The sequence below is a fragment of the Neocloeon triangulifer genome, unplaced genomic scaffold, assembly GCF_031216515.1.
Source record: "Neocloeon triangulifer isolate White Clay Creek 2 clone unplaced genomic scaffold, ASM3121651v1 ptg000009l, whole genome shotgun sequence".
Lineage (NCBI taxonomy): Eukaryota > Metazoa > Arthropoda > Insecta > Ephemeroptera > Baetidae > Neocloeon > Neocloeon triangulifer.
This window is the reverse complement of record NW_026775551.1, coordinates 4573949-4597236: the sequence shown is the minus strand read 5'-3', so window position 1 is coordinate 4597236 and position 23288 is coordinate 4573949. Positions and strand designations below refer to the sequence as shown.

At 35.4% G+C, this 23288-nt stretch overlaps 4 protein-coding genes across 7 annotated transcripts; 2 read left to right on the top strand and 2 right to left on the bottom strand.

The window, feature by feature from the left end:
• Nucleotides 1-361: 361 nt before the first annotated feature.
• Nucleotides 362-5919, bottom strand: LOC132195505 (uncharacterized). 2 transcript variants are annotated; one of them, XM_059617530.1, is made up of 5 exons: nt 5833-5919; nt 3500-3563; nt 3276-3307; nt 938-2994; nt 620-884 (listed from the first exon to the last, which is right to left on the bottom strand). In XM_059617530.1, the coding sequence occupies exons 1-5, from the start codon at nt 5902-5904 to the stop codon at nt 773-775; spliced, it is 2337 nt and encodes a 778-aa protein (XP_059473513.1). In that variant the 5' UTR covers nt 5905-5919; the 3' UTR covers nt 620-772. The 2 variants fall into 2 exon arrangements, with proteins under 2 accessions (XP_059473512.1, XP_059473513.1); XM_059617529.1 differs by having other exon boundaries at nt 362-2994.
• A 1248-nt stretch (nt 5920-7167) lies between these two features.
• Nucleotides 7168-11732, bottom strand: LOC132195507 (transient receptor potential channel pyrexia-like). Its single transcript, XM_059617533.1, has 3 exons — nt 11672-11732; nt 10895-10965; nt 7168-10831 (listed from the first exon to the last, which is right to left on the bottom strand). Exons 1-3 carry the CDS (start codon nt 11714-11716, stop codon nt 8860-8862), a joined length of 2088 nt encoding a protein of 695 aa, XP_059473516.1. The 5' UTR covers nt 11717-11732; the 3' UTR covers nt 7168-8859.
• Nucleotides 11733-11933: 201 nt separating this feature from the next.
• On the top strand, nt 11934-19825 carry LOC132195436 (cilia- and flagella-associated protein 44). Of its 3 annotated transcripts, none has more exons than XM_059617424.1 (30): nt 11934-12489; nt 12579-12738; nt 12799-12938; nt 12996-13159; nt 13338-13468; nt 13546-13690; nt 13830-14005; nt 14067-14155; nt 14259-14424; nt 14483-14758; nt 14828-14978; nt 15029-15191; nt 15609-15900; nt 15963-16126; nt 16179-16264; nt 16320-16425; nt 16481-16597; nt 16649-16814; nt 16864-17034; nt 17086-17241; nt 17304-17359; nt 17425-17644; nt 17692-17866; nt 17926-18067; nt 18164-18302; nt 18376-18554; nt 18612-18723; nt 18998-19114; nt 19176-19301; nt 19393-19825. In XM_059617424.1, exons 1-30 carry the CDS (start codon nt 12380-12382, stop codon nt 19714-19716), a joined length of 4719 nt encoding a protein of 1572 aa, XP_059473407.1. In that variant the 5' UTR covers nt 11934-12379; the 3' UTR covers nt 19717-19825. The 3 variants fall into 3 exon arrangements, with proteins under 3 accessions (XP_059473407.1, XP_059473406.1, XP_059473408.1); XM_059617423.1 differs by having other exon boundaries at nt 19164-19301; XM_059617425.1 differs by having other exon boundaries at nt 11935-12489; nt 15609-15885; nt 19164-19301.
• Nucleotides 19826-19931: 106 nt separating this feature from the next.
• Nucleotides 19932-22383, top strand: LOC132195438 (neuroendocrine protein 7B2). The gene is made up of 5 exons (XM_059617426.1): nt 19932-20149; nt 20237-20343; nt 20949-21250; nt 21782-21954; nt 22010-22383. Exons 1-5 carry the CDS (start codon nt 20075-20077, stop codon nt 22133-22135), a joined length of 783 nt encoding a protein of 260 aa, XP_059473409.1. The 5' UTR covers nt 19932-20074; the 3' UTR covers nt 22136-22383.
• The last annotated feature ends 905 nt before the right edge of the window (nt 22384-23288 follow it).

The following is a 23288-nucleotide window of genomic DNA, read 5'->3' as shown; positions in this document are numbered from 1 at the left end:
TACACACATTATGCGACATCATTAAACAGATAAGCCAATAAAATGCCTACAGGTAAAAATGACAGTTCTAAACGTTATACTTGGTACAGGATTAACTAAGTGCATCGCAGTTGCATATATATTTATGGAAAACAAATCTATGTACTATATGTCGGTTTTTCTTGCGACGGTTTTTGTGATGTTTTTGTTTTACAGAGCAACCCTCGATCATTCAAATATTCTACTATACAAAACAAAACTATGATATGATTTAAATAAATTCTATCTGGTGTGTCAGTTTTTTTAACAATGATTTCGTTTTCCTTTATCTCTGTGTAAAACATTTTATTGGAGAAATAAAAAATATAATAAAAAGTAGATATTTTAATAGCAAAAAAATGAAGTAGCTCTATACATTATAAAGGTTTGCATTTTTTATGTATTGAAAAATGGTCTTCAATTTTGTTAGCGTATGAATTTGCTGAATTCCACAGTATAATCGGCTTCAAACGATTTGGAATCGTTCAAGTATTCAGCGGTTATTTGGCGCGAGGGTGTTTCTGGAGGCTGCGAACTTTCTGCGGGTGCCACTCCCTTGTTCTGGGTCCGGTATTGGGGCACCACGTCGTTCGCAGTTTCTTCAAACCCGGACGAAAAAGTTGAACATTTGAATCCATGATATTTGGTTTTGGCAAAAGTATTTTTTTCAGTTTTCTCTTCGCAATGGAGAATGAGAAAGGGGATTTTCTCAAAGCAAGGCGTAATAAAGCCCGGATCTCCGGCAACGCCGGATTCACCTTGATTTTCCACAATTACTGGAGAGGACGAAGAGCTCTTTGTTTTCAAAGTAACTTTTCCAGGGTAACCTCCTTTGCCCCCTGGTCTGCCGGTGGTCGCTGCAATCACTGAATAGGCATTAGGATGGGTGACTTTGAAGATTATTTTATTATAATAAGACCTGTAATAAATGAATGAATTGTCCTCGGACTCTGAATTAGTGTCCAAAAGTATTTCGTAATGGTATTTAGCAAGTCGAGTGGTGATATCACCATAACTAGCTCCAGATGATATGTAGATTTGAGGTATTGAAGGGAAGTGACATGAACTAGCTTCACCGGCGATGCCCTTCCCTCCCCGTCCACCTGTGCTGATGACGCTCAGCCTAGATGGATTATCAATTTTGAGCGCGCTGATGTAAACGAATCCTGAACTTTTCCCGCTTTTGCCTACAGCCGAGTCGCTGGCAGTGCTCTTAATAACCGTGCGGACGACGACTTTTATTGAGGGAGCGACCATGGCAAGATTGGCATCAGTCAGCTGGAAGTTTCCATCTACGAAGAGCGTTTGCCAAGCAAAGATTTTGATGTTCCTGGCTTCCGGATACATTTGAGAATGAAAGGCAGCTTCGCTCAACAAAACTGTTTTTCCCTTGACGGTCAACTCTTTCGAATAACTATCGTATTGCTTCACAACTTCATAGTCTAAGTTTTTTTTCAGCAACGCATTGAGCTCGTTAAACATTTCAGTAGAGATGGAGTTGATAGATACGAGCGCTTTGGAATCCGCTATCGCGATTTTCAGAATGCTCAGATTAAAAATCAAATTTTCATAGTCACTCATGGAGTTAATTCCTGTCTTGACATTGACCAATCCTATAAAACGTTCCCGGTTCAAATGAGCTTCAAAACTTTGCAGACCTTCTTCCAATTTACGCATGAAATTGTAATAAAGCTGCAATTCATTGAGGGGTTGTAAGAATTTTTCAGATATTATATTTTGATCTTGAATAATCGTAGAGAGTTCTCGAGAAACTCTTGCCATCTGCATAAAAAACAGGAATAGTTTTTCCACCTTTTTTATTTTTTGAAGGATGTCAGCATCCACTACAAAACCGGAAGATGTTGCAATTTCAGAGAGAAAGTCCGAATATTTAGACGCACTTTGAAGCTGGCTAGCAACGTCTTTGATTAAAGCACTGATTACATAAGTTTTTTCACTGATTATTTTTTTCTCACGGATCCTTTGGTTTAGCTGCTGCCGAAATGACTCAAGGACAGTAACGACCAATCTTTCAATTTCTGCACTTTTGATAGGAATCAAATCGTCTTTGATGAGGGCGACGCCCTGGGCGCTGAGGCTGTAGTTGTACTGGATTCCCCTGTTGTCAGCGAATTGCAACTTGTTTTCTATCATGTCATTTAAATTGTTGACACTTTTGTTCATGTAGTCGATATCCCAAGGACTGCCCTCCTTGTTCGGCCTATAAACAACGACGACGTTGTCACCTTGATCACCAGCGTTGATTATGTCGATCAACTTTGACATCTTGGCAATTTCATCCGACCGGAGATAGCCACCCTTTTCGTCGCCGGAGTTCTCCAATAAAGCGTCCTTGAAGTTCTCCAAAACCTCGATTACCTCATCTTCTTCGTCTTCAAACGACGCAGCTGATTTCTCAGCTTTGTTTGCAATGAACCCGATGGAGCCTCTCAGTCGGTCGACGTCAGGAATAAACGTGGCCAAGTGGCGCAGGAACGTTCTGATTGTGTACCTGTCACCGCCATTGATTAGTCCAGCGTGGTTCTCGACCACGATGAACTTGACTTGCTCAGCCTGGTCAAGAACCTTCTTGATCATGTAGCTCGCAGCGATTTCTTCGGCCACACCCCTTGTGTCACTGAAACCTGGGCAGTCGATGAACAGTGCTCCCGAGGAAGGGTCAATGGTCGTGATGGGAATCAAGGTCTTCGACTTGCTAGTCTCGTTGGCCAAACTGATTTGATTTCCTCCGTCCGTGAAAAGAAACCGCGCGCTTTTTGTGCCGGCCTTTATGACCATCAGGTTTGGTTCTCTCAGGTAGAGCTTCTTGATTGTGCTCTTGCCGGTACCGGACATTCCCAGCAATGCAATTACTTTGCTGTATCCTTCCATGTCTACCGCGTATTCGCCTTCTGTCAGAAACTTCTCCACATTCTGAATGGTTTCATTCTTTTCTTTCAACGCTTTAGACGAAATCTGTAAAAATTATATACAATTGTTTTAATGTCTCCGCAAAAAAAAATTAATACATAATAGATCACACTGTATATGGGAATGAAGATTTTATTTAATACACGTTAGTAGTTGGATTGTATTTAAGATTTCAATTAAATTATTTTCCAGCATAACATTGTCAAATAAAAATTAATTTCATAGGTGCTTTTCTTTAATTGAGATTTTTTAGGTTTCAGGTCTGATAAGCAATTTTTTCTTCAATATTCCCTTTATTCTGGCAAAGTGCAAAGTGAACTACTCACCCGACGTCTGTTGTTTGCAATCGCAGTTTGGGCTGAAATTTTTTTTAAATAAGTTCATACGCAAAGATTGCTAATTTTTGCATTTATATCACACATTTTTGGTGAATAAAATGGAACCAAAAAAGTTTGTCATGCAATTTTTTTCTAAATTTGATTTAATGTTACAATCCCAAACCAATCACATTTTATAAAATGCAACAAATATGTATTTAAAATCAACTCACCAATCAAGATACTCATCAGCATTGAAAGGATAAAGAGCCATCGAAATTGCAGCATTTTGAGGGTCTAAAAAAATTATGATAGAGAAGTGTTTGGTAGATATCAAAATTTATTGACACGTTTTTTTTTTAATTTAATTTAATTTAATTTTCGGTCAGTCGATCAAGATTTATGCCTCTCTAATAAATTATTGCTCTCAAAAATCGTATGTAGACAATGTATTGTAACAAAGGCCACATAGAAGACTACAATAATAATAATACAATGTGTTATCAATAATATTTTTTCATTCAATATATTGCTTAATTGTAATATAAAATTTGGCCCAAAAATTCCAGACATTTACAATTGCAATTAATAAAAGGGTGCGTCCAGGATAGATTTGAGGGTAAATGTTAAAAATTTTTCTTGAAAACATGCCATTCCAAATTTTAAGTATGTTGTTGGGGTGGTCATGAGGCCTCGCTCACCAAATTTTCAAGTCAAAATATGGGGTACTTTTCCGGGAAATCAGATTTATCCAAAAACAAAAAATATTGAATATCTTTGCTCCTATTGAGAAATTATAAATTATCTTTTCACCTCCTGGCGTAACTTTTTACGCCTAACAATTTTTCTGCTGACAACTTTTGCGTAGGTCAAAGGTCAAGGTCACTAAATTGCAAATTTCACTTTCTGACGATTTTCGCAAAGATGCACCCGTCAGAAATTTTTCGCAGTATAGGAAAAAATGTAGCCCCAAGTGTTTAGAACAACATACTTGATTTCCAGAATGGCATTATTTTTAGTTTTTTAATTAATTCTAAATGAATATTAAAAAACAATGAAAAATCACTTTTCCGCAATATAAAATAATTTTCAAACAGCGATAACTCAGTTTCTGTTAGAGATACGCAAAAATGTTTAAAACAAAAATGATTTGTTTTGACGTTTTGCATCTAACCATGTAATGGTTATACAGGTCAGGTCACTTGGGGTCATTGACCTCCGTGACCTGTGACCTCAAAAAATAATTAGATGGTAATAAGCTTATGAAAACCATTCCATAAAATAGTTCTTCCTAACTATGTGCGAAATATTCAGTAAACTGCTCTTTAAGGTCACATGTCACTGAGGTCAATGACCCTAAGTGACCTGACCTGTATATCCAATACATGGTTAGATGCAAAACGTCAAAACAAATCATTTTTGTTTTAAACATTTTTGCGTATCTCTAACAGAAACTGAGTTATCGCTGTTTGAAAATTATTTTATATTGCGGAAAAGTGATTTTTCATTGTTTTTTAATATTCATTTAGAATTAATTAAAAAACTAAAAATAATGCCATTCTGGAAATCAAGTATGTTGTTCTAAACACTTGGGGCTACATTTTTTCCTATACTGCGAAAAATTTCTGAGGTGTGCATCTTTGCGAAAATTGCGTCAGAAAGTGAAATTTGCAATTTAGTGACCTTGACCTTTGACCTACGCAAAAGTTCTCAACAGAAAAATTGTTAGGCGTAAAAAGTTACGCCAGGAAGTGAAAAGATAATTTATAATTTCTCAATAGGAGCAAAGATATTCAATATTTTTTGTTTTTGGATAAATCTGATTTCCCGGAAAAGTACCCCATATTTTGACTTGAAAATTTGGTGAGCGAGGCCTCATGACCACCCCAACAACATACTTAAAATTTGGAATGGCATGTTTTCAAAAAAAAAATTTAACATTTACTCTCAAATCTATCCTGGACGCACCCAAAAATTAAAAAAAAAAAAAAAAAAAAAAAACATTACGATTCTGTTGAATTTGGAAGAGCAAAAAAAATTTAATTATCGATTACAAAGTGGTGCATGAGAAATTTGATGAATTACACATTAAAAAATAAAAATGAATGAAGTTTTATGAAGCAAAAAATATGACTTAACAAGTTTAATATGAAAAACTTTTATAAATTTAAAAACGTTATAATAAACATCTATCATGCTTTTTTGCTTGTCCAAAAAAATTCAGGTTGGGTGCGATTTTTTTTCCTTATTGGTCGCGGTAAAAAATAGTCATTGGACGATTCATCATATATTATATTATAAAAATTAGATTGAATTAATTTTTGTTTTAAATTCAGCATCAAAGAAGGAAGACTTAATATTAACAAGAAATTTATAACGAAGGGGAAAAATAAGAAATAAGTTTGCCGCAGTTAAACACCTAGTAGGTGCATGGTTAATGCAGCGTTACTCAAGGTGTAGGTTTTCAATTAATTTGAAGAAGATGGGAATTTTTTTGATTTTTTAAATTGTTTAGAAACATCATTATGAATGAAAATTGCTCAAAAATATGAAAGTAAATACTTACCCGGGTTTTTCTGCCGATTAGTTCTTCAACACCGACGATGGATTGTTCAATGGCGTGCGGCACAGAGGGCATCTCATTATATATGCGAGTGATAAGGAAAGTTGATAATGCTCCAAATGTGACGTACCGAGCATGATCAAAAAGTTTATTTTAGATCAAAGAGTAAGAGTTTAAGATTCTGGTTAGCAAATTGGACAAAAGAATATTTGTTACAATTTTTTTGTGGTAAGCAAAATCAATTTTTTTATAATTTCCTTAATTATTAAATCAGTTCTAGATATTTAATTTTAAACAAACGCAATGCTACATGTTGGCTTATATTCAATAAAAAAATAAATAATATTATTTCAAAGCGATTTTAGTCTGAATCTATTTTTTCACTCTCAAATCTCAGACAAACACATCTTAATCCTCTCTACACAACAAACATTAAAATGTTGCAGAATTATGCCGGCGATTAATTTTCAAAAATTATTTAAAATATAATATACATAATTTTGAACTAATTTTTCTTATCTCTTTCTTGAAATATAAATAAGATAAAATTTGAATAATATATTTCGAAGTAAGAGATTATTGATTTAAATAGAAATATTTCCGCACAAAATATAGATTACCTGAGGGGTCTGACCTTATTTAACATTTATACAGCCTTATTGGCAACATCTATTCATTTAGATCCTAATAGATCCATGACGAGTTCCCATTAGAGTCCGACCAACGCAAAGCACGCCCTATCCATATGTGGCTTCAGTCTGGTGGATTCTGGGATAGCTAGCATGTACGGGGTTGTTCTGCACAAAATTAAAATATAATCCAAGCCGATTTAAATTTGCAGTAATTTTATTTTCATTGAAGCCAGCCAAAATCATTTTAATGAGCAGACAGCAGACATTTAAACAAGAAATAATTTATTTCCTCTGTCGTTGGCAAAACGGGGTTATGATAACCTCTGGGTCACTCTCGAATTTGCTCGGACTATGGCCACGAGGAAAATCGGCATGAAAAATGTTTACACAATTTAATTGAATAAATCATTTTGGCTTTATCTTCGTTGATAACATTTGGAATTAATTATTTATTATTCGAAATTCGAAGCGAAACAGAATTTACATATTTTAATTTACATTATTTTTTTCTTTGAAAATAATATTTTGTTACTTTCTCTAATTATAATTATTATTAATATTTTGTTACTTATGAGGCGTCACCACGATGTTAATGACTCGTTGCGTTGCGCCCCATTTGCAACACGGTACAAAACAAGTAAAAAAATATTACTATTCATCAATAACTTGAAGAAAAAAACTCTTTGCTATAAAATTTATGGGAATGAACAAAGCGCCTCAAACTAGTTTAAAAAATCTTGTATCGAGGCTCCAAGCGAATCGAAAAAGGTCAAAGGGTTCTGCTACTTCTGCTTCGAAATGAACAAAGTTTGAGCAGGAACATACAAAAATCACTCTTTAGCCCTTGTCAGATAATCATGAACAGCACTTATTTTTTGATAATATTGCGAATATTTAAGAACAAACCTCCATGATTCAAAGAGGTTATTTTAAAAACCGGAAGAAAGTCGAACCGGGCGGCATTGCAGAACAAAGAGGCTCTGTACGTCTGTACTGCGCCAATACCGCTCACCCGCAAGAGCTCTCGCCACTTTTTTCTGCGCCAGAAAAACCTCGTCCACCGCTTGATTTGACCCTCTCCAAATTACAATGCCAATAATGCTATAATTGACTGACAATAAGCATTATTTACTATTTGCATTTAGATTTATTGAAAAGTAAATTATTTACATACTTCACTGGAGTTTGCCGTCATCAAGAGTTTGGATTCATCGACGTATCTTTCAAGGAAACAAACTCTCCTGTTAAAAAAGAAATTATTTACAACATTTACGACCCCACTGCGTGAGAGTCTGCGGGCTCAGAAGGGATGTGTGCTAAAAATATAGCGTGAGGCGGTTTAAAAACCACTAAAAAGGGAAACGCACGTGGCCCTCTCAATTAAAGACCAAGACTTTTTAGCCTTGCCAAAAAATAAACACATCATAAATAGGTTGGTTGTTTGACGCGAGTTGAGTTCTATTTATAAAAACAATTTTTGAATGATGAATGAAAACCAAATTTTTGTGGTTATAAAGTGAAAAGCACATTTATTGATATCATGCATATATGTTGGAACAGTACAGAGCCGCTTTGTTCTGCGAGGCCGCTCTTCGCTCGGTTCGACCCCCTTCCTTTATTTTTTTTTTGTATATTTTTTTATTTCAAATTTATCTCTGAATCAGTAAGTTTGATTTTAAATATCCGCACTATTAAAAAAAGAGAGAAGTTGATGATTATCAGGCAAGGGCTATGAGCGTGTCGGCAAAATGCCCAGACATTGTTAATTTCTAAGAAGATTTTTAAAGCTAGTTTGAGGCGACTTGTTCACTCGCATAACTTTCATAGCAAAAAGTTTTTTTTTAATTTTTAATGCATTTGTAATATTTTTGTCGTGTATTACTCTTTTTCTTTTTTTTTTTGCACTATGTTGCAAATGAGACGAGTCGCAATAAGTCATTACATCTTGTTGATGCCTTATAAGTCAATAAAGATCAATACATATTAGTTATGATCACAAAAAATAGGCATATTGATATCTACTTTTTTCTTAAGAAACAATTTTTTTATAGTAAATCTCACACAAATTTTATTTTAATTGGAAAAAATTACAAACGAATCCTTTCTTGAAATTTTATTACTTTGAGGAAATTATTTTAGGCCATTTTCGCCAAGAAATGTCATAAAAATGTGGGTTGTTTGATGAATGCTCTGCAATATTTATATAAATAAAAAAAAACACATTTTTCAGTAAATTTAAGTAATACAACCGTCGTAACGTACAATATTATACCTATTATTAAATTTTACGTTTACTTATAACATTCGTATGTATATTTCTGTAGACAAAGACATAAAAAAAAAAATTAAATGAATTCAACAGTAACTGAATATTTCTTTTTATACATATTATTTTAGGCTACACCGTAGTCTCTGCCAGATTGGGTGCTGGGGCAGTCGGGCCCAACCCCGATGGGCTGCGGCTCGTCAATTCAACATTTATCTTATGGGAAATGGTGGACTGCGCCGCTGAACTGGGCTGCGCTTCCTCAATGATATCGCCCTGTGGGCCTCGCCCCATTCCGGCATTGGTCTCTGCGTGAAAATTTGTTTGATTAACGTGTTTATTGCTTCTGGCGATTTCATAGGCAGTGTGCAAATAATCCGGCATGCTGCTATCTTCAAAATCATATTCACGTTCAACATTTTCAGGCCTTTCTCGCTCACAACAATTAAATGGAAGATTTGATATGAAAGCAGAGATGTGCTTGATGATATCTACTCTACGCTTGATTTGGCTTGAATTAGCAGCGTTTCTCATTTCATTGATATCCCCAACAACAATTCCAGTCAGCAAATTCATCAAAACGATAGGCACTGATACAACGAAAATCGCAACGCAAACTCTGGGAAAAAGTTCGGCAACGACGATTCCAAGGAACATTGTATGCTTTTCAGGGCTTTCGGCAGTATTGTTAGATGCAGTGTTAACAGTGTTAGATGAAGCCATCAAACCTCCATAATCGATCTCACCCGCAATCATGCCAATTACTTTTAAAGCGGCAAACGCTAAATTTTCAAATTCAACCTTATTCGACCCAAAATAATTCCAAAAGCAAAACACAAAGCCCAAAAAGTAGAAAGAAAATGCAATGGACACTTTTCCAAATGAAATCATCACGTTGTAATACATGCTGTTGTAAAGGGAGAAATATTCAAGGTGGTCTATGTACGAAATCAATTTGAACCAGGAAGCCAAACAAACGAGTGGTGCGAGTTTAATTTTTAAATAATCGTCATCTCCGAGCCAGATAACAAAAGCTGAAATATAACAAAACCAGCTAATATAGTTTGCAAACGAAGTTACATGTTGGTATAAGTTTTTCATAAAATAGCCTGCATCTGTACTACGTGTGAAAGTCACAAAGGATCCAATTTCCCAGACAAAATCACAGCAGGCGAAAAATAGAATGATGTAACCGGTGTATTTGTTTGGTAGTAGGCAATACGCGACCAAAGAGACGAGAAAGGCAATGCAAAAAAACAATCGTATAAAGAAACATACTCGAACCCGCGTCCAGTTCTCCTCAATCAGCACCTGTATTACAGGGTGGTCTAATACGTTGTATTGTGAAAATACATGAAGAAGAGTAACATTTTTGCTTTCCCACGGACTCAGGTCAAAATCTAATGTGACTTTCGAACTATTTTCAACTCGATCATTTATAGCGATCGACGCGTCAAGCCTTTTTTTAATAGCGTTTTTGGCTTTTGGAGTTTTTCTGAGAACCAATTCCAAAGCCGTCGTCCGACTCTTCCCTGCGATTGCCTTCAAATCGGCCCCTTTGGAGATCAAAAACTCGACCGCGTCTGTGCATTTTTGCATTGCAGCATCATGGAGCGGCGTGAAACCATTTTTGTCGGTTTTATCTATGTGGGCACCACGGCTTAAAAACAAATCTATTCCTTCGACGAAATTACCTTTAGCCGCAACATGCAGGGAACTTGTCCCCAAATATTTGTTTTCTGCTGGTATAATTTGCTTTTGTTGCAAATAGTTTTGAATTATTAATTTCATATCCTCTATTCTTTGATAGAGAGTTGCGGCCAGCAAATCTTGTGCGTGTAAAATGTCGTCTATTTGATTTGGACCCTCTCCTGTTATGTTTCCGTGCTCTTCAGATACGTTGGCGATTTGCTCATTCTCAGCGACAGGCGCTGCACCGGGGGAGGGAATAATTGAGCTTAAATCCTCAAATTCACTTGATTGGAAAAGACGATTGCATTCATCTGATGGTCCTGCTCCTGATCTTACTGGAGTAGATAGATATATTTTGGCGTTTTCCTGCCTGATGAACTCAAAAGACTGGAACTTTCCACTCTCTTCTTTTCTATAAAGTTGACATCAAGATTACATCAGAAAATGGCTTAACATTTAAAGTGTGTAAAATTACAGAAAAAAGGAACGTTCTGACGGCGAAGATTGCGGTGCTCCAACCTCAGGGGCCGTAGAGTCATCAGGCAACTGGGGGTAGACACAAAAATTTGTTTTAAAACTTTACACTGGATAAATAATTGCAAATTTAAAATGGTTTGGTTTAATGAAAGTTTATTCAGTTCCAAATGGTTTTCTCTTTTGAATGAATAATTTATTATTCATTTTTTTTTTGACTACCAAGATGATGATTGCTGGAATCAAATAATGCGCAACTAAGTTTTTGGAAGTGGCAAACTCGGCTTTTTCTACATTGTAAAAAATGGCTCTACCGGTTTTGGTCACGGTCTGCGACCCTCCATCATTAAAAGTAAAAATACAAAAAAAAATCAGCAAATAAAAACACATCTTAAACAAAAAATTCAAAATTTTAAATTTAACAAATTCATTTCAAACCTTTTTTATAAAAGATTCCTGATAGGTTCAAGATATTATAGTTCTAAGATTTTGAAAAACAAAATGTGGTTTTTGGCACCAATTAAAAAAAAAATGATAAGCTACAATAAAAAAAGGTTAATTATTATTTTTTTTTTTTTTTGAAGAAGTTGACACTCGAGGAGATAACCGTGGAAATGAATGAATCGGGTTTTTTTTTCTTCGTTGCAGAAATTGTTTTTATTAATAAAGAAGCCGTTTTGTTTTAAATTTTAAAAATTCTGCAACGAGGAAAAAGCCCGATTCATTCATTTCTTTAATTATTATTGTAAAATTTGAATTTAGGCACAGAAGTACTTACAACGGAGTCCGTTCTATCATCGTTCATTCTTTCCCTTTCACCCATTGTCCGTCTGCTCAGAAAGGATACTTCAGTGAGATTGAGGGGTTTGCGAAACATATAAAAATAATTTCGCCCGCTGCGCGTGTGCCAAAAGGCACCCCACACAGCCTCAGGAAGTATAAATTTAGTATTAGATAAACCACGATACGTGTTTTCGTCCTTTTCTTTGAGAGTTTAAAAATAGAAATGTGTAAAGTTTACAAAATGCGTGTTCCTGATCTGATACATACCAAACGAAATGTTTGGTTTGTAACAAATCTATCAAATTTGTTACAATGTACATATATTGTATATATTGTACTGTCTTTTACGATTAATTGTTGTCAAGAAACTCGAAATGTATGGTCGGAGTGCCTATTTCTCCCACCAGAAACTATTTCTTAAATAAATCTCTTGTAAAACCAAAAATTCAGGACAAAGAAAGATACTTCCACAACTTTTAAACGGCAAAAATTACAAAAATTACATTTTAGAGAGGCAAACTTTAATTTTTAATACTTTGCGTAAAAGGTGTGATAAATTTATACATCGATTATAAATACTACTGGCTTCTTTTATAAGCTTATTCAATTCAGTAACGGCGTAACCAAGGCAACGATACACTCCGCGCCTTGAACTTATAATTTTGTCCACAATACACGTTTCGATAAACATTAACACACCAAAATGGACCTAATAGTGCAAAATATTGTTTGTAAGTCGGCTAAAAACATCAAAGAGATTTGCCGTGAGCCCGTGGTCAGTGATGAAGGGATGGTAAATTGCATATCATTGACGTATCCTTCGCAAAAACTTGATGCAACTAGTCTTACTTTGCTCTAAGTACAAGTTTTCAGGTCAATATTTTCCTTAGTAAAATTTATAGAAAATCCTTTGGCTACGACAGCATAAAATTGCACAATTTGTGTGCGATTGAAAACACTGTAATATATGTCTCTGGAAACATAATCCACTTCCTGGACACCCAAACCGGCAAAATTAGGTTGCAAAGAAGTGTGCGGTGTACTGGTATCGGCCACATTACTGTAAGCCTTCGACAAAATTAAAATTACTCACTGATGCATTATTTCCAATTAAATTTCCAGGCCAATCACATTCACAACCATTTGGCAGTTGGCGAGCGTGGAAATAAGCCGAGTATTTATATTTTGACGTGGCCAAAACTGGACGTGGTCAGTGTATTGACAAATGGAACTGAGAAATCCTACTCTTACCTCGATTACAAGTATGGAAATTAAATAAACATGAAAGCTAATTAAGTTTTATTTGACTGCAAAAAAAGTACCGACGGAACAATTCTGTGCTCGCTGGGAGCCGCGCCTGATTATACCCTGGCGCTCTGGGACTGGGAAAATTCAGTTATGCTGGTCAAGACGGAAGCGGCGAACCGGCCGGTGTACAAAGCGGCTTTTTCTAAACTTCAGCCTGACGTGATTGTTTCTGGAGGTAAACTTTAAACAATAACATATAATATGAAATAATAATTACAGAATTTTTATTATAATAAAGGAAAATACTTGAATATAATTTTCTTGGAATTACATCCAAATTTATTTAAATATAACTGAAAAAATTAATTAAAAGTATGGTTTGTTACATTTTTTTTTTTTTTCAAAATCTTTAGGTGATGGGCATATAAAATTTTGGCAGTCTGCTAAAACCTTCACTGGACGGAAGTTATCATTCGAAATCGGCAAATTTGGTTCCTGCGAAATGTCAAACACAGTCGGTTTTGAGTTCCTAGATGACGGCAAGGTTGGTTTTTTCATGAAGCGCAAAAAATTTCAGTCTCGACAACTGATGGCGTTTCGCAAATGCTATGTTTATGACAGGTCGCGAGTGGATGTCAGTGGGGCAACATACTCGTCTGGGCAAACAACGAGCTGAGTTTTGAAGTGACCACGAGAAGGCCGGTCACGTGTCACCAGGGACCCGTGCTCGCCTTTCACATGCACAACGCGTGGCTCATCTCAATAGGTCATTACACAAAACTTTGTTTTCCACTCTCAATTGCAATTCACGTTCCCACGCACACGATTATGTAGCATTGAAAGAAAACGATATTTTTTTGTATATTTATTCATCGAAAAGCTCACAATGCACATTTTCCCAATAGGCACGGACGGTTGGGTACGAGCTTGGGACTTGAAAAAAGTTTCCTCTTGCGAGCAAAATGATCGGCTCATCTACAAAAGTGAATCGGTGGTTTATTTCACCATAGGCGAGCAGAGCAGCATTCTGAGCAAAGTCGAGCTTCCCTCTCAGCCGAGTGGACTCGTTTGGCTCCTCCAGGTTTTAATAAATTGAAATGTGAAAAGCGATTTTAATGCATCTAATGAAAAAAAAAAAACAGGATGGTTTGGGAGCTATTTGGCTGGCTGATGTTGGTCCTACTTTGGCGGGTTTGGAACAAGCACCATCAACATGCAAACAATTGCTAAAGTAAAAAATATATTAAAGTTTTAGTTTTAGTTTATATGAGATTTTTAAATCAAATTGATCCTTTGGAAAAAAAATATAAATTAATTAAATTTAAATTAATTAGGTGCCACGGAGGAGGAGTGATTAGCTTGGCAATTAGTCCATTTGGGCCATTCTTTGCCTCTGCAGGACCAAATGGGAAGGTTTTGTTTCATAATTATGATGACGGTGCAATTTTGGAAAAAAGTTTCGAAATTGAAATTAGCAGCATTGCTTGGTTTCCTCAGGAAGTGCATTAATGATTTCTTGTTTTTGATGAAAAATAACGTTTGAGCGTCTTTTTTTCAGTGTTCAAATTTAATTGTAATAATCGGTTTCGAAAACGGTTCGCTGAGTTTGTGCTTCTTGGATTGGGGGACGGAAAATATTGTTGAAATTGAGGGAATCAGACCTCACGAGAAACCAGTAACTCGCGTCATCTTCAGCCCAGAAGCAAAAACGTTGGTTTCTGTAAGCGAGGACCACACCATTTTCCTGATCACCGTCGATTATGAGCCAACAATGAGATTAATTCCAGTCGGCTCAATTCATATCGATTTTAATATCTTGACGGCTTTTTTCACAGTATGGTTTTCAAATTCTATTATATCCGCTCATCAAATAAGTCTATAATTTTTTAATTAATAATTTCAGAGCGAAGAAAAAATAATTATTTGCGGTGAAAAAGGCCAAATTACTGGTTATTCCTTTCAAGACGGGTTTCATTTAGAAGACCCTGATTCAACATTCAGGCTAAAAAATCAACCTGATTTTGAGAAAATCATAGAAATCAAGGATGCTCGAGGTAATATAACGTTTTGGTTATTTTTATCTTCAACTGATCACAAAATCTAGGTTTGAAAATTATGCACTCTGAACTCAGAGGAAGAAACGAATTAGTTTTATTTGCCCAGACGGAATCACTGCTGATCATTGTTAAATTTGACGTGGAAGACAAAAGCTTTGTTGAATTAAAGAGGATCACAACAAAACTGCGACTGACTTGTGCTTGTGTAAGGTAAATCAAAATGCATACTTTTCAGAAAAGCGTGTTAATATTATTAAAATATAAAATAAAGATCTATTTTATTTTTTCAGTCTCGTTTTTCATTTATTTTGAATAATTTATGGGATTGTTAACAAATTTTATTATATAAGAAGTAAAATCAGCTACCATGACTTTAATGCTATTTTAATTGCACACTTTTAAAATAATTGATGAGATGATTTTAAATTTTCTTTTTTAAATAAATTGACACTTGAGTAGACGATCATGAAAGTGAAGAACTTGAGCTTTTACCTCGTTGTAAAAAGTTGTTTTTCCAAGTCGTCTTGTTTATGAATATAAAAAAAAAATTACGAGGGAAAAGCCCAAGTTCTTCACTTCTAAAGAAGTTAATTATTTTATTACATTTTTGTTTATTTCTTTTTACAGTAGTGATGAATTGAGCTGCGTAATGGGATTCGAGACGGGGGAGATTCAATTCAACACTTCTGCTCTTGACAATAATGAAAAACAACAACAAATGTGGGCCCGATTTTGGCGCATTCGCATGCATGAAAGTGAGCGGGGCTGTCAAGTGTCGGCAGTCGGATTCAGCCATGACGGCTGTTACATTTTCAGCTCTGGAGCCGACGGCAGCATTTTTATGTACAAAATCGCATCAGCAAACAAAACAGACGCCCGATCAATCAGCAAGCGCCGTGTTATTGTGAGAAATGAGGCTGTGAAAAATATCACAGTTTTTTGCTGCGTTCTGAGAGTGACGTATTGAAATTGTTTTGACAGGTGAATTGCAAACCAAGAGGAGTCTCGGCTAAAAATTGCACGCTTTCGATTGAAAAGGTTCGGCGCCAGAAGGCGGAGAAAAGAATTTCCGTTGCGATTGCGGAAAGCAAGGAGCTTATTCTCAAAGACATGGCAGTGCTGAGAGATGAATATCAGCAAATAAAGTATAAATGGTTAAATATTTGATAATTAAAAAATTAAATTTGAATGTTTTAGGCTTGAAAATAAAGGCCTGACCATGCATTCAGTGATGCAGAAGTTTTTTGACGAAAAAGTAAAATGCATAAAAAGCAGTTTATTGGGTACAAAAGTTAAAATTTAAAATTTATAAACAAATTATATGGTAAAAAAATGTAGATTTGGTTCAACCGAGAGTATATCTGAAACGTGATGAATGGAAAAAAGTTTTCGCGCAATTTCTGCAGCCTCTTCAGTCCACGAGCTTAAAAATTTCCGGAATTGGGTTAGATTTGTTGTAAGAAAAATAAAAAATAAACTTAAAACTTTCAACTTTATAGAGAGGATTGCTTTGTTGAAGGATATTTGGTTGCAAAACATATAAAATCTGATAACAAAGTGAAATCTTTTGAAATTTCTTCTAAAGCGTTAATTCCAAAACCTGCCATCGAATTAAGGTAATGGATTATAATTATTTGAACCTCTGTAACTTGCAATTAATGATTTAGGAAAAAGTCAGATTTTGGACTATTTTCTCCAAACACAGCGACTGCAGAAGACGAGAGAGCTGAGATTTCAACGTTCGGGCAACAACGAAAAAGTGTGTCGACCGCCAATCAAGTGGCTGAAAAATTAAAGAAACGGCAACTCCAGCGAAATCTAGACAATAAAATGGTAATGCAGAAGAATGGTTGATTATGATTGATTATTTACTTATTTCAAGCTGGAGGATTTGATAAAAAGAAAACCAACATTAAGGCATTTAGATTTAAATATAAGTGAGGAGGCTATGGGTGTTTATAAGTTGAAAACAGACGCTGGCTATTCTGTACCAGAAGATGAACGAATTGGTTTGAAGGAAATTCAAGACTTGATTGCTTCAACCAGGATTATGGTATCAATTTAAGAAAGAAAAAATACACACATTAAATATTTTTTCACACAGATTTTCAATGTGAAATTTCGATTCAACAAAAAATTGGTTCATTTGAAAAGAGAGCGGCAGCAAATCATGACAGAAATAGAAAATTCGCATGGATTTCTAGATACCGAAAGGTTGTTCCTTGCTAGAGAAGAGGAACTGGATGATTATTTATATCAAGTAATTATTCAAGAATTTATAAAATCAAATCTTATTATGTTTGAACATGTTTATAATTAAAGCTATGCACGGGAAATATTTTCAACGAGAATTTTCTCAAGCAGAACGTAATTAAAAGGTATAGAGGTATAGAAGATTAAAGGAAAAATAATTTGTTAATTTCGCACTAATTATTATTTTTAGCTCTGAGGAAATCATGACGATGGTTACAAATTATGACGCAAAAGTTAGAAGTCTGATTGAGGAAAGATTGAAGAGCGATGTCAACAATTGCCTCTTGAAACAATGGAACTTTCTGAACGACCAAAAGCGAGACATAATTTTGCACAGCGAGGATAAGCGGACAGAGCTAAAAGTTTCACTACTGGAAGAGGAAACAACCGAAAAATCTCTTCAAGAAAATGTGAACAAAATAAAGTGTTAGTAAAAAAATTAATATTTAAATAATAGATGTTGGCTCTCCAAGGAAATTTGGAAAAATGCAGAGAGGAGGTGGAATCTTTTGAGGAACAAATAAATAAGTTGGAAGAGGACGTTAACTCTGCAGTGGATGGCACCGTTTTTTACGAACATCTGATGCTTTTGTACAAAAAAGAGTACAGACCACCTTCACTGAGCATTGCCAGTAATTTAAAAATATAAAACAAAAAATAAATGGAATTAAAAATGAAACTTATTCAAAAGGCTCAGTGACAGAAGGCTCGGAAGAGAATCGAAGCGGCACTAGCAGTGCAGGCTCGAGCAGTAAGGGCGTGAGTGAAAAAATCTGTCCCTCGGGGTGTGATCCGGAGTTGTTTGACTATGTTAATCAATGCCGATTATTAAGGTTAATAGTTACAAATAAATCAATAATTTCCATTAAGAAAAATATTAGATTTTTTGATCCAAAATAAACAAATATTGCATTTTTCTGGTTTTTTAGGTACGAGATTGAGTTGAGGCTGATGGAAAGCAACCGTATTTTGAGTTTGATGCTGAAAGACGAGGATGTTCTGAAAAAGAAAATCAAATTGGCGCAGAAAAATATAAAATGCATCAATGCTAACATTGACAACTTCTATGTAAAATTGAACATATTAATTATTTAATACATAATATTTTATTAATTATTGAATTTAATAAATTTTTTTAAAGCGTGAAAGGCAGTCGAAAATAAACGAGTTGCAGATCGCGGTGCCTTTGAAGCTGCATCAGATACCGGCTGGAGAGGATTTCTCAAAGTGTGTGCTGATATCGCTGAGCACGATGAATAAACTCGGCGCCAGGAGTGGCGAGCTGCAGGCTGAAGCGGCCGATTTGGATTCGCAATATCAGTGAGTCGAAATACCCACGCATAACCTTTTGACTATCATTTTGAAAAACGCAAAAAGGCAAGACGTAGGTGTTTTGAAAGACATCAAAGGAAAGACGAAGGCGATCGAAGAGGAAATTAATCAATTGAAAGCAAAAATGGAGGAGACCATGATCCAGAGATTTGGAAAGGTACTCATTAGAAAATATAAAATTTTTACATTAAGTTTCATGAATCTTTTTTTTAATTAATGAAATAATTGTTTAGTGATTTTCTCAAAATATTTTAAACATCGATCTAATTGTAAGACTAAATGAAATTATTGATTTCCAATAAAAAATGCTTCCAAAAACAAAATTGATTTTGATCATAACATAAAATTTATTTTCTTTAATTGCAATTAATTTTTATTTTTATTACAATTTAATTTCAGTTAATTGATTTATATTAATTAATTCCTTCAAGATTGTAGATATTGTTGAGCTTGAGCAGACACTTTTAGGATGCGAAATAGAAAATTTCACAAAACCTGCCTACAGTGAAATTGAGCAATCAGAAATTCAGTTTTGTAAAAAATTGGAGGTATACGTAATATAATTTATTTTCTTAATATCATAAAAAAAATTAATAGGAAACAAAACAGGTTGAAATTCAGAAAATAAAAGGAGAAATTGTGAAGGACACTGAAGAAAAAACGAAAAAATCTCAAGAACTGGCTGAGTTGTTGAAGGAAATTAATTCTAAGAACTCTTCCGATAATTCAAAACACGTATGCATATTGTTTCCACTCATTCACTAATTGGCCAACAAATTATACACTGAAGCATCAAACACTTAAAAATTTATTTATTCTTACGTAGAAAAACTGCAACCGAGCAGGATTAAACGAGCGGCGATGCGAAGTGCGACGGATGAATGAGCTTGTTTTGACACAGAAGGAGCAAATTGCCGCGATAAGATACGAGTTGGGCCTCCTGCGCTGCAAAGTGGCCTCCAGTCGTGACCTTCTGGCCACAGAGGCGGACGAATTGAGCTTCGAAGACGGCGAAATATTGCAAAGAAAGCAAATTCCTTCGTGGAAAAGCGCCCGCAAAGCGTCTGGTGCGGCGCCTGAAATTCGCATCCAGCATTGCGAAAATGACAGTGCTGAAGAGAAAAGTGGCAGTGAATCCGAAGAAAAATAGAATTGCAGTAATTATGTCCTGTCTTTAATTTATCCATCCTGTTTAGCAAACCTTTGCAATTGTTTTTCCCACAATTCAATAATATAATTTTTTTAAACTCTAAATAAAAATAAACAGATATAATAAAAGTGTTCCATGTTAATTAACTTGAAAAAAAAATCGTAATTACTTCTGGACTGTGAAAATGGGCAAGGGAATAAGTGAAATGCAGGGTGCGACCAAGAGATGGTGATGTAGCTGTTGCGTGGCACTTGGTTCTTTCCGCCGATCAATAGTTCCGAGCCGCCTCCATATTCCGTTTCCACAACACGGGGCTGGATTACTGAGGCACTCAAATCGGGGCCGAAAACATCCAAACATGGCCTCTGTCCTCTTCCTTGCACTTTTCGTGGTCGTCGGCAAGGTTAGCTCGTACAACCCACATCACCTCAAGGTGAGAGAATCTTCAGGGTTGACCGCAGCAATATATTGCGCGTCTGTTGCAATTCGCTGAGATTTTGAATTGCATTTTTGTCGACAGCATGAGCCGAGGATCACCGACGCCCTGCTCAGGGAGGTCATGGACCAGATGGCTAAGGACCTGACCAACTCAGGGTCCTACGGAATGCAATTCCCGGTCGGATCAAGGTAAAGAAATTTTGAACAATTTTAACCGTACTTAAAATTGTTCTAATTTGGATTCACAGTCCATTTTGGTACTAGAATTATTTATTTTTTTCAAGAATATGATATATTTTTTAATAATATCTAAAGTAGCGCGCGTTTATTGAACTTTAAATGAAGTTCAAAGAAAAATCAATACCCGCATAGGGGCGATTAAACACTGATATGATAGGCAACTGGCACGCCACATCTGCGCAACTGGTGGCCTAATGATCTATCTCATGTGGAGCTGAAATTGGGTTCGCGTACTGTAATTAACTCGATTTAATAAGAGTACCTTTAACGACGGAGGGAGTTTTTGGAGCAGAATAATTAGACCAGTAGGTCATCTAATTCTAGACCAGCTGTTAACAAGAGGCCCTTGGCTTATTGTTAGAACAAATTCCAAGAAAACCTATTTAAACTCCTCTAGTCAAATTACAATTTATATTTTATTTCTTGCTGATACGTCATTATAAAAGTAATGAAAAATTTAACTTATTTACTTTTATTATTTTAATAAAACAATTTTTTCTTTGGCCTTAGAAATAATTTTCAGTATAAATCATTTTTTTAAATAAAATCTACAGGATGGATCCAGAAATGGAGCTGCAGAATCAGGCGTTGAAAGACTTGAATAACGAGGACCAGATGATGGGTGATTACGGCCCGATTTTGGGCTCGCTGGACCAGCAGCCGCCCAGCCTGCGCGACCAGGAGTTCATGCAACACAGTTCTCTCTGGGGACACCAATTCGTGACAGGCGGCGCCGGCGAGGGAAAGCAGCGGCTCAAGCCTGACGGAACCATCAAGAACCAGAAGCAGATCAAAACGGACGCCGTGCTACCGGCTTACTGCAACCCGCCCAACCCCTGCCCAATTGGATACAATGGTAGGTACAAAATATTCGAGCCAAAATCATGCAAATCGGCTGAAAAAGTTATTTCTGTAATTTTGTAAAAAAAATATTGTTTAAATATTAATATTCATAATTAATATATATAAATTGAAAAGAAATGTTTCAATTTATAAAATTTATTAAAATAAATTTGTATTTAAATTTACAGATTTCCCTCATTGTTTATTAATATTTTAACTGGAATAGTTAAAGTAACCCTATTTTTTTACCTTATCAATTATTAGTATGGAACTCATGAAATAAAAGAAATTGTTCAAATTGTTAAATTAATCTAATTTAAAATTAAAATTCATCAAATCTATGTTTGAATGAAAATGTTAATTTTTTTAAATCGGTACTGAAAAAGCAATATTTTGAGCAATACTAATGTTTTCTCTCTCTCTTGTTTTAAAATTTTCGTTTTTTGTCATTTATTTGGATGAGTTCATGTATGGGGCATAGTTGCCCTAAATTCGAACCCAATAAACATTTCTTGAACCTAAATATTTTTCGGATATTTTGCAGAGGGATGTCTGAGTGAATTTGAGAACACGGCTTCATTTTCTCGCAACTACCAGGCGTCTCAGGATTGCATGTGCGACACGGAACACATGTTTGACTGCTCCATGGAGAGCTCTGTGACCAGGGCGCTGTCACGGGACGATCATCGCTTGGACCAAATGATGCACAAATTTAAGGTTGAAAATCTCAAATTTTCTCCTTAGAAAATTCTAAACTAAAAACGATGTGCAGATTGACAACGACCACAAGAGCATGGTGGCTAAAAAGGGATCTCCGAGCAAGGACGATCACAACCCGTTTTTGGCCGGGGACAAACTTCCCATTGCCGCCAAAAAGGGATTCGACTTCGGTTACTAAACTCTCCAACTTTCGATGGAGACTATTATTGAATATTTAAAAAATCATATATATATTCCTATAAAATTATCAGACAAATATTATTAAAAAAAAAATATGTGAAGAGCCACATTACCATACGAACATTAGAGCATTTACATTTTATTTTTGTGTCCTGCTGCGCGGTGTATTAAATAGAATTTATCTGCCATGTTGCTGAGAGAGTGTGCATTCAATAAAGCGCCGTCGACCCTTCATTTTACGACCGATAAAAATGAGTTTAATTTATTTATATATTTCTGCAATAAGTAAAGCGCCGCAAAAAGATTGCTCCACACAAGACGAATCGGCGTGGCTTTTGTGTGTCACGGCTGTGTTTGCAAAGCCCACGCGATGCCTGCACATCGGGGTTCAATATCAACGGCGTGGGTGTTCTTTCATAGGAATATTTTTTATTATACGCTACATGCAGCTGAAGAGGTGAATGAGAGGGTGGCACAACCAACAGGAAAGCCGGCATTGCAGCAACCATGTGCTTAAGTAAGCGTTAAAATTGATCAAATGATAAAAATGGTTTCATTTTTCTACGCTGAATAGCTAGGAATTTTAACTTTTTGTTTTCATTTTTCTCTTAAGTGAATGAAATAAAAACAGACATATATAATAAAGGTAAATTCAAGAAAGGCGAAGTTTATAATGAATAGACACATAGGATGCAGGGAGAAAAATTTGTTCTAAAAAAGTATGATGCATTTATTGGAAGTTTGAACCAGTTTGAACGATGCAATTCACATTGAAATAGTAATGATTTACTTTTTTAAACTTTTTAATTCAAAATTGTTATATTTATAGACTGATGCTGTAGGTTTTTATTATTCAAATATGCCCATGAATTTATTTTGTATCTTTGTATCAATCCATATTTTTTACTTCTCTACTCTTAATTTGTATTTGTCCATACAATTAATCGTTAAAAATGTTTTTTTTATTTAAAATGTTAAATTTACATAAATTACGTCCATTCTTTCCTTGGAGTTAAAAATAATTTTGTACGGCCTTGGTTGCCGGCCCAAATTACGGGGAGATGCAGCCTCATATTAGTTTCATCTGCGACCAGTTCCCAGAATCGAGTCGTTATTTTCCCATCTTTTCCGAGCTATTAGAAGATCACGTT